Source organism: Ostrea edulis, chromosome 2 (genome assembly GCF_947568905.1).
Source record: "Ostrea edulis chromosome 2, xbOstEdul1.1, whole genome shotgun sequence".
Lineage (NCBI taxonomy): Eukaryota > Metazoa > Mollusca > Bivalvia > Ostreida > Ostreidae > Ostrea > Ostrea edulis.
Window position 1 is genome coordinate 8,865,930 of NC_079165.1, and position 13,908 is coordinate 8,879,837.

The 13,908-nt window shown below is 35.0% G+C and overlaps 1 protein-coding gene across 1 annotated transcript in view; it reads right to left on the bottom strand.

Annotated features, from left to right (window-relative positions):
* The window catches only part of LOC125680254 (transforming growth factor beta receptor type 3-like), a 49,666-nt gene that overhangs the window by 15,230 nt on the left and 20,528 nt on the right, over positions 1-13,908 (bottom strand). Inside the window, exons 4-10 of the mRNA XM_048919691.2 lie at positions 11,740-11,843; positions 11,335-11,512; positions 6,820-6,943; positions 5,805-5,997; positions 3,578-3,755; positions 1,885-2,030; positions 945-1,094 (exon numbers count right to left, since the gene is read on the bottom strand). Of these exons, the coding sequence (XP_048775648.2) occupies positions 945-1,094; positions 1,885-2,030; positions 3,578-3,755; positions 5,805-5,997; positions 6,820-6,943; positions 11,335-11,512; positions 11,740-11,843 (1,073 nt within the window). The remainder of the gene's footprint in view (positions 1-944; positions 1,095-1,884; positions 2,031-3,577; positions 3,756-5,804; positions 5,998-6,819; positions 6,944-11,334; positions 11,513-11,739; positions 11,844-13,908) is intronic.

The window sequence follows — 13,908 nt, forward strand, 5'->3', positions numbered from 1 at the left end:
AGACCATAAACTAATCTGATTGCGGGGAGAAGGGGGGATTTCAGACAGGTACAGAATACTTATAATCTAGATATATACTTGATCACATCCTATCGCTGACGCTATATTTTGCTACTCATTACAACACCTTGAACAACTGTCAATCAAGGACATCTGTAGCTGCAGAACTGTAGCTCTCTAAAATAATATTGGGACAGATCAGAGAGCTACAGATCCAACCCTTTATAAAAAAAAACCTTAGAAAATAAACTTACTTAGTTAGAATACTGAACTTACTTAGTTAGAATACTGAACTAAATGAGTTAGAATACTGAACTAAATGAGTTAGAATACAGAACTAAAGGAGTTAGAATACTGAACTAAATGAGTTAGAATACAGAACTTAATGAGTTAGAATACAGAACTAAATGAGTTAGAATACTGAACTAAATGAGTTAGAATACTGAACTTACTTACAATACTGAATTCACTTAGAATATTGAACTCATTTACTGAAGTACTAAACTTACTTTTTGACTTAGAATACTGAAGTTATTAACATAGAATAATGAACTTTCTGACCTAAAATTCTGAACTTACTGACTTAGGATACTGAACTTACTGACATTGAATACTGAACTTACTGAGTTGAATACTGAACTTACTGACATTGACTACTGAACTTACTGACATTGAATACTGAACTTACTGAGTTGAATACTGAACTTACTGAGTTGAATACTGAACTTACTGACATTGACTACTGAACTTACTGACTTGACTACTGAACTTACTGACATTGAATACTGAACTTACTGAGTTGAATACTGAACTTACTGAGTTGAATACTGAACTAACTGACTTGAATACTGATCTTACTGACATTGAATACTGAACTTACTGACATTGAATACTGAACTTACTGAGTTGAATACTGAACTTACTGAGTTGAATACTGAACTTACTGAGTTGGTATACAGGGACTGAGTTCCTTTATGACTGGCTGTTGTTTTACAGGCATGTGGCATCGCAGTGAACACCAGCTCCTTCTTATTCACCTCCCCAAGACAACCATCGTCCAAAAGCGTGATCTGCTTCCTGGATAGGTTAAAGATCTACAGAAAAAAAAGCATTAAAAGGTTTGGATGGAACTTTCTCTACTCTCCAACTATTGTTGAATTCATTTTCTCTCTCTAATTTTCATATGATTTAAATCAAAAGAAACTAGAGATTGTTTTTATGAAAAACAAATGTCTCCCCAGCTCCCCAAATTGGAAGTGCTACTAATGAAACCTTCTCCCCTTAATGTATTGCATGGTATGGAGGAGAAAGCATAAGCAGGAACATCGACATTATGAACTCTGATAAGCCACAAAGGAGAAATGTTCATAAACTATTTTACACCCTCCACCCCTCAGATCCACTATTAACTTTAAGGATAACAATTAGATCCTGCTGTCCCTAAAATATGGACATCTGCAAATGGCATTGAAGCATTGTAAAAAAAAATAATAAAGTCTATCGGATAAGCCATGTAGGAGGAAAAGCATTCACAAGCTATCTTAACATTCTCCACCCCTCTTAGATCCACTATAACTTTTAGGAAAATTATTGGATCCTCCGGTCCCAACAATATGCACATCTACAAATGGCTATGAAGCATTGTACAAAGTTTCAAATCTATCCGATAAGCCCTATAGGAGGAGAAGCGTTCACAAGATTTTGTGAAAGACGGATGGACAGAAAGTACAAAAACAATAGGTCTCCCCTGAAAAGAGGGGAGACATAAAAATAATAACCCAGAAAAGGGAAAAAATACATAAAACCTTTGGAAATGACCATTATATCCCTTGCAACAGCGCATTCTACAAAATTAACATTTACATCACAAGGAACAAAAATTACCTTCATGACAGACTTGGTCATATGAACAACAATTCGTCCTGTTCCATCACACTCGGTACGAAGTACTCGCCGAATAACGGTTTTGGTGTACGGTTGCAGAGAAAATGGGTCAATATAGAGATTAGCAGGATTTGAAGTGCTGCCAGCTGTAAAAGATGAAATAATTCTCAGGACCGCTAGCTGTATTACCTCTCTATATTAAGGAGTGGTTCGGAACCATTACACAAAAAGATGTCACTGGAATAGCTCAGTCACAAAAGCTCAGCCAATCAAAAGCAATTTCAGCAAGCTTGGAAATGCCAACTATTTTGATAAATTGCAATACTTTTTCAGGACCATTTCTGACAAGTCTGGCAACTTGCTCTAGAACAATTGTGTAAAAAAAAAAATCCAATGATATCTCGGATTAAGAATGAGCACTAAACCTTGTAAATATCATGTTTGTAAAACATCCAGACAAGACTCTGTATATCATTAGATTGAAATGTTTTGAAATTGAACCATATAGCCTACAGGTTCAAAATGCGCAAGATCAAATTGACTTCACAATGAAGTATAGGTATTGTAAATCAATTTTAATTTGCAAAACTTTTTTTTCTGTGTATATTCACGAGTCTGCTTTCTGCAAGGTTCGATCTGGTTGGTTCTACAGATATGTATTAACCAACTAAACGGTTAACAGCAATGGCTGCCTGGTTAACCCTAGAAGACATCAGGTCTCCTATCTGATTCCTCATCCAGAGATAGCAGACGGATGGGCTTGTTTTCAAAGATTGCAGTTAGCCGGAAATGCAAAAATGAAAGTAGAAATCCAACTAGCGACAAAAAAGTGCTACATTAACAAAACAAGATGTGTTTGTGAAACACAAATGCCCCCAATAATGGCCAATTCTGAAGATGGCCAAGGTCATAAGGACAAATATCTTGGTACCAGTAGAAAGATCTTGTCACAAGAAATGCTCATGTACAATATGAAAGCTCTAATATTTACCATTTAGAAGTTATGACCAATGTAAAAAAAAAAAAAAGAAGTAGGTCAAATGTCAAGGTCAAAAGGTTTAGTACTAACGGCAAGGTCTTGTCACAAGGAACACTCACATGAAATATCAAAGCTCTATCACTTACTGTTCAAAAGTTATAAGCAAGGTTAAAGTTTTCAAAAAATAGGTCAAACTCCAAGGTCAAGGTCACAGGGTCAAAAATATTGGTACCCATGGAAAGGTCTTGTCAAAAGGAATACTCATGTGAAATATCAAAGCTCTATCACTTACTGTTCAAAAGTTATTAGCAAGGTTAAAGTTTCAGACAGAATGACGGAATGACAGACAGGACAAAAACAATATACCCCTCGATCTTCGATCTCGGGTTAAAGTTTCAGACAGAATGACGGAATGAGAGACAGGATAAAAACAATATGTCCCCCCCGATCTTCGATCTCGGGGGCATAAAAAAGTGACCAATCATAGATAGTGGCTGTCATTTTAGAAAGATTGCTCAACAATAAGAACACCCACTAGAGAAACCATTTATGCCAAATCTCGTTATACAAGGCAAGCACGTCTTCTGGGGAAATTGACAGAAATAGCTTCAAAATCAAGACAACAGGACAAGAATTTAGGAATGAGGAAGGATATTTTTACCTGTATCAAAAAAAATGATATTTTTACTTGTATCAGAAGAATGATATTTTTACCTGTATCAGGTAACACTAGCTTGATTTTGTTGGCCAGGTTGACCTTGGAGTACATTGCTACCGGCCCCAGATAGTCTTCCACCCATCGAATCAGCCCCTGCTTTGTCGTTGATATCTCATCTCTTCTCACATTGACCGGGTCCATCCTAATACGTGTCATGTCCACATAACTATTGGCCTGTTCAAAAATGTATTCATTCAATACTTTTCATCATGTCCACATAACTATTGGCCTGTTCAAAATACCTCCTAAGCAAGAATAACATAGATAGCAACTAAATACAATTCAGGTCCAATAATTGTTCATAATTTAATTTTCATGTTTAGTTAGTTTAAGTTTAAAATTTCACTTGTATTCGTACATGTAACATTCAATAGATTTGATCAATAAAAACACTGAATTATAAATTCATGACATTCTAATTCAAAATGAAAAACAAAAAAGTCTTCACAGGGCTAAAATAGATAAAAAGCTCAAGGGGAGTGTTTTCAGGTCAAGGCTGGATATCCACCCAAATAAATTCTTAATCCACCACCAGATCCCTTCAAAGTTCAATCACTTGTTGCCATCTATGACCTTGGATAAAACTAGTGATACAAAATTTCTGACTAACTGTTCACCAAAAAAAATGCCCTAAAGGAGGAATGCTACACCAGAGAAATTTTATATGGATGAAAAGTGGAGGATATGTACAACAACATTTTGAAATTGAAAACTTTCAAATTTACTTCATTTAGTCAAAAAATGCAGTTTTCGTAGAAAGCAATCTGAAAAAAATTTAAAACCCCTGCTAGACTCGAACCCGCGATCTACAGTTCAGCAGTCGGTGTGCTAACCTACTGAGCTACTCCGCAAAGTAGTTTAACAGAATAGACAGATATACTGATATTTATATTTCCATTCATGTTTTAAAAGGAAGTTCACCATTATGAACAAATAGAGTCAAAATTGATAAAAAATTATCTAAAACACTTCTAGTTCAATCAAATAGAAGCAAAGTAAAAAACTCCTTATTCAAGGAATTATTTTCTACTCATCTCAAATTTGATATAAAGTAAAGTAGGGATAGTTTGCACATTATAAATTATGAATAAAGCAGAGCATCTTGTATAAATACTGAAAAGTGATTAAAATTAGCATCAATCCTGAAGAATCATATATATGCCTGCACAATATACCTGACTGCTTAACAATCATTTGTACGCAGCAGTCTAAACAATGATTTAAGAGAGTCTGCAGCTATTTCTCTGTCAACTTTCACTAACATTGACTTTGCTTGTGGTCCTCTATGAAGAAGACTCTAATTCCAAGTACAGAATCTCCCAACAATCCCATAAAAACTACAATGTGCACCACTAAATAGGACTGACCACAAATACAAAATCTCTCAACAATCACAAGTACATAATCTCCCAACAATCACATAAAAACACTAGCTAGTACTGACCACAAGTACAGAATCTCCCAACAATCCCATTAAAAACTACAAAGTGCACCACTAGTTAGGACTGACCACAAATACAGAATCTCCCAACAATCACAAGTACAGAATCTCCCAACAATCACATAAAAACACTTGCTAGTACTGGCCACAAGTACAGAATCTCCCAACAATCCCATTAAAAACTACAATGTGCACCACTAGTTAGGACTGACCACAAATACAGAATCTCTCAACAATCACAAGTACATAATCTCCCAACAATCACATAAAAACACTAGCTAGTACTGACCACAAGTACAGAATCTCTCAACAATCCCATTAAAAACTACAATGTGCACCACTAGTTAGGACTGACCACAAATACAGAATCTCTCAACAATCACAAGTACAGAATCTCCCAACAATCACATAAAAACACTTGCTAGTACTGGCCACAAGTACAGAATCTCCCAACAATCCCATTAAAAACTACAATGTGCACCACTAGTTAGGACTAACCACAAATACAAAATCTCTCAACAATCACAAGTACAAAATCTCTCAACAATCACATAAAAACACTAGCTAGTACTGACCACAAGTACAGAATCTCTCAACAATCCCATAAAAACTACAATGTGCACCAATAAATAGGACTTACCACAAATACAGAATCTCTCAACAATCACAAGTACAGAATCTCCCAACAATCCCATAAAAACACTAGCTAGTACTGGCCACAAGTACAGAATCTCCCAACAATCCCATAAAAACTACAATGTGTACCACCCCTTAGTACTGACCACAATATCTATGTATCCCTGTAATTTGTGAGTGGACACCCTCCAGTTGACATGGTCCGGTGATTTCAGAACCAGCCAGAAATCTTTCTGAACTCTTTTCTTTGACATGCTGCGAATGTCAAGGTGAGCTTCAATGGCTGCCGTAGTGTTAGGAATTTTGCTGACTTGGTCCACTTCAATTATGTAGGCCACTCTACAAAAATAACATCCCTAGTTAATACTCATTTTTATTGCATCAAAGATGAAATCTTTTACACCTTGTATAATATCTGTATTACTAGTTGTTGGCTGACCGACAAACGCGGACCAACACAACCCTGCTCTGCAAGAGGTGGTACAAGAAAAACCCCTCTTGTCACTATCTACAGTTGTCTGGTGAACAACATAATCTACATTCATCTTTTGAACTTCAAAACAATGAATGATAGGGCTTTGACTGCGTAATTTATCAGTGATAAAGGGTTACATCCTATCAGAGTTTTAGAAGGTTGTCAAATGCTTGCATCTTCCTCATAAAGTACAATATAATTAACCTGATTGTGATTTACAAAAATGGGATCATGTATACTTGGTATGTATGCCAGATACAACAATAAAAATGAGTGTTTGATGAAAACATTTTTTCCCACTATCAAGTAACAGGTATTTTAATTCATTAACTCCTGGGAAGAATGAACATTGTAAAACAACTAATGGGCCTCCTCATTGAGTGTAGATTTGTAGATCAAACAAAATCACAAAGCCCTGCTTCAAAATACATTAGAGTAATAATCCTTGAAAATATTTATCTGCAGGATTGAAAATGGCCCATTTCTACATTGATCCCAAACAGAGGTGACATAATCTCCACACCTATCCAAATCTTTACATGGAAGACTTTGTAAGACGAAATTTAACATTTTAATCCCTCTGTCCTTTGTCCGGGGATCCATGGAGTGACCAGGCTTTATGGAGACCCAGTGATCAGCAGGACTGACCAGTAATTGATTTGAGCTGTAGATAAGTTTGTGGTTACCTAGAGATATCGGTCTGAGAAACAATGCACCCTGAGGACAGCTGGGGTTGTTCAAATTTTGCCATTACATTCAACTTCTGAGAGGAATTTTCCTGTATCACACAATCATTAGTTGCATGGTTATCTGAAAGAATATAAAGAATTATTAACATACGCACAGATTAATAGAAAACAATCAATTTACTAAGGCTAATATTTTTAATGTTCGCTTCCTGTACACTGATCAATCTATCCTTTTGGCTGCCAACCCAATTTTCTTTTTCTCTCATGCTTCTGTACAAGAGGATTTTTTTTTTTCATTTGAGTTATATTTCATCAAAGAATTTCATTATTGAAAAATATTTTTTTATGATCATATTCAGTTGGACCTCAAAATTTAACAAATGTATAAATATAGCTGTTCCACAGTTCAAATTTTCAAACAAGTCACAGGTAACATACATTTCCGTTGGTCTATTTCTAAATCGTTTGTCTATTTCTAAATCGTTGGTCTATTTCTAAATCGTTGGTCTATTTCTAAATCAATGTTTAAATATGCACTATTTGTATGTCTTCATGTTCACTACTTCCTGTAAAAAGTGCGAGTTTTTCAATTTTCATTCGGACTAAGGAAGAAATATGTGGCAAAATATAGGTCATTTCTGCTATTTCTCTATTCAGTGCACAGTACACTATGCTAACTCAAGGACAGAGTATAATCATGTAAGTCAAAATGTAAATATATATATCACAACCCTGAAATAGATATGTCATTAAGGAGAGCACATCACTGGCTAAAAACCAGAAATGTACAAAATGACCTGTATAAATCACACCTATTTATCAACACAAGCAGGGATTGCTGTAGGCTCGTGGGATGTTTGACTGCAATTTCCAGCTTCACTTGCTGTGGTTTTAATCATTTTCTCTGACAGAGATTCAGATAATCTCCAGGATTAAGTGCATTGTAAACATGTAAAAGTTGGGCTGGAACACTCCCTCCACAAAACTTCTCTGATAAACTCATGATGCTTATTTATCATATATATTCAAGACTAGAATCTCTATTGTATAGAAATTTTCATTTGGCAGTAAAAAAGAAAGAAAAGGGATTCATCAAATTTTTAAGCAATTTAGAAGTAAATTAGACTTGTCCATACAACACCCCATTCCCCTCCTCCACTCAAAAGGTGTAAATCCAATGAATTACCATGTCAGTTGGAACATCAACTTTAGAAAAGACATTTATTCTCAAAATATTAGGTCAACATCTCATTGTCTGAAATTCTTAAACTTCACCCATCTTCAATATACAACTGCACCAAACATCAGCAGCCATCACATCAAGAGAAAGGAGTCCCCAGAATCATGAAAAAGGATGGATAGACAGATGGAAGAAAAAGGAAGGATAGACAGATGGATGAAAAAGGATGGATGGACAGATGGATGAAAAAGGATGGATGGAAAGGGATCAGGCACCAGACTTGAATACATAGTAAGATAACTTCCTTGTATTTATCCTGATTTTACTCTATGCCTAATTCATCTGCAGTTCCAGATTTATGAGTGTTGTCACAGACCCCAGAAATACCTAACGAACAACAACCTTGCAGCTTTTGACAGTAAATGTTTGTGACATCCCTTGGTCACAAATAGCATCTTGAATCATCCGTTAACAACTTGTGAAGTCAAAATGCAATCAGAGATCAAAACATATCCTGCTGCAAACTGTTGGGATCCACATGTGGGGTCTTAAAAACTGTGGATCTCAATATAAAACACATGGCCTCAAATGAAATGGATCTCTTAATCATAGTAAAATTTCACGTGTAACGGTGCACTACATGTAGATGCAACGAATACCTATTTGTTGCCTTTTTGCCCTCCGATTATCTGTTTTTTCTTTCATTTTTAAAGCTTTTCTCTTTCCCTGACGTCATAGCATAAAATCTATCAATACACAAATTGAAATTTGAGAGACTTCCCCATGATAAATGAGAAAACTACTGTTGTGAATGGGTCTCCGAGTTTTGGATGACAGGTGTGGCTTACTCTTATTCATACTTATATTGCAAATACCCAGCAAAGGAAACAGTTCCCAACTCAAATAGCAAAGTCAATCGGTTTAATGTCCCATGTACTTAGCATGTTAACAAGTCACTTGAATACCTAGAAATTGCTAATTCCTTGTTTTTGACAATCTCTCATACCTTCAAGGTCAGAACTTTTTTTTACTACCATAAATTTTCCATTTGGACTTTACAAAGACTATCATTAATCCCAAGCATTCCTTTATTCTTACATCAGAGGAGAGAACTAAATAGCATTAAGGATTAAGAAATATTTCACTTCTTTGTGGGCTTAGAAATCCTGTGAGGCATTACATTTTCAAGTTAAAGAGTCACATTCTCTAAAACGGATGTGTGTAGCTCTAAAAGGCTTTAACTAGCAATGTTAAAAGTTTAATACAGTTTGATGGCTTGTGTCAATACTATGGAGCAAGGATATCTACTGTAAGATATTTGACTATTTACACTGGCCTATCCATATAGCCTTGACAGATCCTTTCAAAATAATCTAAATCTCACAAAGCCCCAAGATATTCATCTTATACATCCCCTACATTTTAGGCTGCAGTTTGATTTAAAAGGAATCTTTTGGTTTAAACATCAAGCATTGTCTGCCAACAAAACATGCTCACAATGAATTAAAACGATGATAATTGTTATTGCATTTTGACATGTATTGCGCGCTTTTAAAAATTTACAAATCATACACAAAGGAATCGAGCATTCCACAGATTGGGATCCCAACACTTTTGTCAATATTTTTTTATATCTTCAGTGACATTTCATTACAACAGAACTTTTGGAATCTAATTTCTAGCCTAATTATTGAACCTTGTGCAAGATGTCAATGAATTTAGATTGTTACTTTACAGTGCGCTAATACACTACAGCACTATGGAGTAAAATCAATACGTCATCATGATACAACATCTGCAAATAGCTCCACTGAAGTAAAATGACAAATTCTGGGTCATTTTTGATAGAAGTGCACAGATATCATGGGATCCAGATCAATTAGCAAAACGTCAATTGTAGAAATGCTAAATGATCCATCAAACTGCCCTACTACTGAGCGATGTCACACACCATTTAAGGAAAGTCGTGCTGTGGATGACAATTTAAGGAGTTATGCTACACCACAGAAATCTGATATGAATGAAAAGTGGAGGAAATGTACAACAATATTTTGAGATTGAAAACCTTCAAACCAACTTTATTTAGTCAAAATATGCAGTTTTTTTTTTTTAGTAGAAAGCAATCTGAAAAAAAATTTGAAATCACTGCTGGACTCGAACCTGTGATCTACAGTTCAGCAGTCGATGGGCTTTTAAAAAAAATCTTTTTATCATCATACATATATGATAATTATGTTTCATCAATACAATAATATCATGTAACCGGCTGAGCTACTCAGCTATGCAAATTAATCTGAAAGGAATAGACTAACATTGCTGAAATTTATATCTACATTCATTTTTAAAAAGGAAGTCATGCAGCCATTATGACGATCGTATTGTACCTCCTTAAGTGAAAGTACCCCCAAACTTTAAATACCTACAATGCCCCCGTACAATAGTCCACATAATGCAGTACTTCAGGTCCCACATTTCAGATTCATCATTCTTTGATTAACTTTAATCAAATTTTTAAAAAAATTCATCAATTAAAATTTAATTTGATGTACAACAACAAGAGACTGTTACGATAGTCCTCGCATTACGAGATCATTTGATAAAGCACCTACAATGCTGTAAATGGGAATTTTACTTCTACCTCAGGTGGTTTCAAGGTCACAAATCAAATCATAAATATACAGATATCAATGCACCTGCCAGAGGTACACACAGGGCATGAACCATAATTGGACTCGCAGTGGTGAATTTTGTTTATATTTATATCAATGATAAACCCTTTACTTCAAAACATGTGAATTTCATAATCACCGCAGCATGGCGTGAATCATTTGAGATGTCACACTGAAGAGCATTTACTGAAGTCAATTCTGAGAATAGAGTTGCAGGAATACATGTATGTCATGGAAAACTTAGAAAACAATTTAAAATGTAAATACAAGTAGCATCAATCTCATGCATTTCCTTTTCTTTTTGAGGTGTGGGGTTGGATAGGGGCTTAATTGTTTTCAATGCCTACAGTGCTAACACAGATTCATAAATTGTACATGTAAAATATTACATTTTATAGCAAGAACATGTCACAAGGCAGATTTCATTATTCACATGTTCACCTGTGGCTAGAAAACAATAGGTAATTTATAACTCCTAGCGAGTCCGAATAAGGTCACTACATAAACAACACAACATTTACTGTCACCCCCCCCCCCCCCCATCCTATTACCCAGTCCAACATTCTCACCCCCCCCCCCCCCCCCCCCCCACAATTAGTTTTGATTTCTAACTTAAACTGTAATTGCGGACCCCCACTGTAGTTGATGCAATATTTTTCCTACCTAGTCCCACACTCAGTGTCATCTGGTTCCCCCTCCTGAGCTCTGTGTAGGATGTTAGTACTACATACTCTTTCTTCACCCATGACATCAGTGCTTGTGTATCCTGAGGCATTGAGGTCTTGCTCACTTGTTTTTTCTGATTGCCACTCACAAGTCGAATGTTCGAATATGGCGGAATCTGCAATACGAAACACAATGCATACTGACATCTTAATGGATAAAACAATTTTTGTTTCAATTTTTTTTTTATTAATAGTACTCTTGTCTGTTTATGTGGCACTGTATCATAAAGCCCGTTTATGCAAAACTGTTTTAATGTTGCAAGTGTGCATTTTATATACAATAAAAGATCAGAAGAAACTGTTGTAAGAAAGAAAAAATAATAATAATAAAATAAACAGCTACCACAAAGCGATGCTTTTTCTTTGATGCCAAGGTAATGTCTGTTCGAATCTTCCATCTAACTGGTTGCCTGGAGTTCAGTATGTATATGAAGGGTACCAAATAAGCTGTAAAAAAACACAAGAAAACATCTTCTAAAAAAATGGCTCTCACAAATTATTCATAGTTTGTAGCATTATCATGAGTTTCATCGATAAATACAAATGTCGATTTGATGCCCGATTATCCTCGAGTGACACTTCCTGGTACTTTAGGAGCCCACAATGCTCATTTAGAGAGCAAAAACTTTCTGGTGTAGGGAGCTGTTGTTATTCTTAATGTCTCGGTGGGGCACTATAACTGTTGTCTAATGATATAGCATGTGTACTCAGATACCTTATTCCTAGTCTTTACCTGTCACACAACCTCTAAATCTCCATTTTTCTTTTAACATATTCTCATGTCACAAGACTGACAATTAAAATGTAAACAAATCAATTAAGGAATTAATTTTATTCTGAAATCATTAAAAAAAAATATTGTTCTTCCTATCACATGACAAAAGGAACAATCAATTTATTAAAACATCTGAAGAATTCAGGCATTCTTAATGAAACTGTTTATTCTCAGTAACTTCTGAATGTTTATGAAAGGTCCTGGCAGTGCTCCCGACAAAATGATAGAGGTCATTAATAGGTCAATGCGATCTGTACTTTTATACTTATTTTCTCACATCTATGACGCTAACATAAAATTTGGTTTTATACACATTTATGATGAGTATGTGAAGTTAGCATAAAATTTGGTTTTATACATTATTCTCTCCCATTTATGATATGAGTACATGCATGTGAAGCTAGCATTAGCCATGGATACATGTCGCTGAACGTCACACATCATTACACACAGAAGTCTCAGGCAAGATAGAAATCCTCCAACATTGAACGGAGCTGTTCACTTAATGACATTCTGAGGAATATTATCAAGTTGATGAAAACGACAGTGTACTAGATATGTATTTGTTGTAATTTCAGAATAAGATTGATTTTTCTATATCTCATGGAATATAAGTACAATGCGATATTGCAGATATTATTGTGTGTAGTATACAGACTCCTGAAGCTGTGATCTAGATCAGGTCCTGGATGTCAAAGCACCAATTAATAGCTAAATTACAAAACTCGTATGGGGTACTACAATGCACAACAACTTCCAATTATCAGATTATTTTTCCACTAGTAATAAAGGAAAATTTCCTTTTGATTAGAAAATAATCTATTAAGGAGGTATTCTACATCGTCATAATGACCGACTTCCTTTTAAAATATGGATGAAAATATAAATATCAGCAATATTTATCTATTCATTTAGAATTCTTGCCTAGCTGAGTAGCTAAGTAGGCTAGCATGTGGACCACTGAACTGTAGATCGCGTGTTCAAGTCCAGCAGGGGTTTTAAATTTTTCTCAGATTGCTTTCTACTAAAACTGCATTTTTTGACTAAATAAAGTAAATTTGAAAGTTTTCAATTTCAAAAATATTGTTGTACATATCCTCCACTTTTCATCCATATCAAATTTCTCTGTTGTAGCATACCTCTTTAATGGAAATATCGTTTGTAATTAAGGTTCATGCTCCTAATCCTAGTTAATTTTCACAACAGAATCTGCCAGGTTTTATAATTATACATATTTATAATTGCTTTACTTTCAAGAGCAGTAGGATGCTATTACATGTCAGTGTGTTAAACTGAGATCAATCTGGTGAATATTATAAATTCATCCTTTGATATAAATTCTCTCATTCCTCTCTTCAATTTCAAGACACAATGAGATATGCATAAATTACATGCTTGGTTAAATAACTTCTAACATCACTTCAAAAATAATGGCAACAAAACGTAACTCAATTCCTGCTGTACATTTAAACTAACAATTAAAGAAACGTCTTCATAAATGAATTATTTCTTATTTCATAGAAGAAACAAATACTTCATTTGAAGCCATAAATGAGAATCATTCAATCATCTATGCCAATCTGAATCACACAGAAGCAATATACAATGAATAATGAATAAATCCTCAGGTCACTCATCTGGAAAATATACCAGGTCAGCTGCAGCACCTCAATCATGAATGGTTGTATGCATAGATCTATAGATGCATCATTTGTGCAAGCTAGCATGTTGATCAAA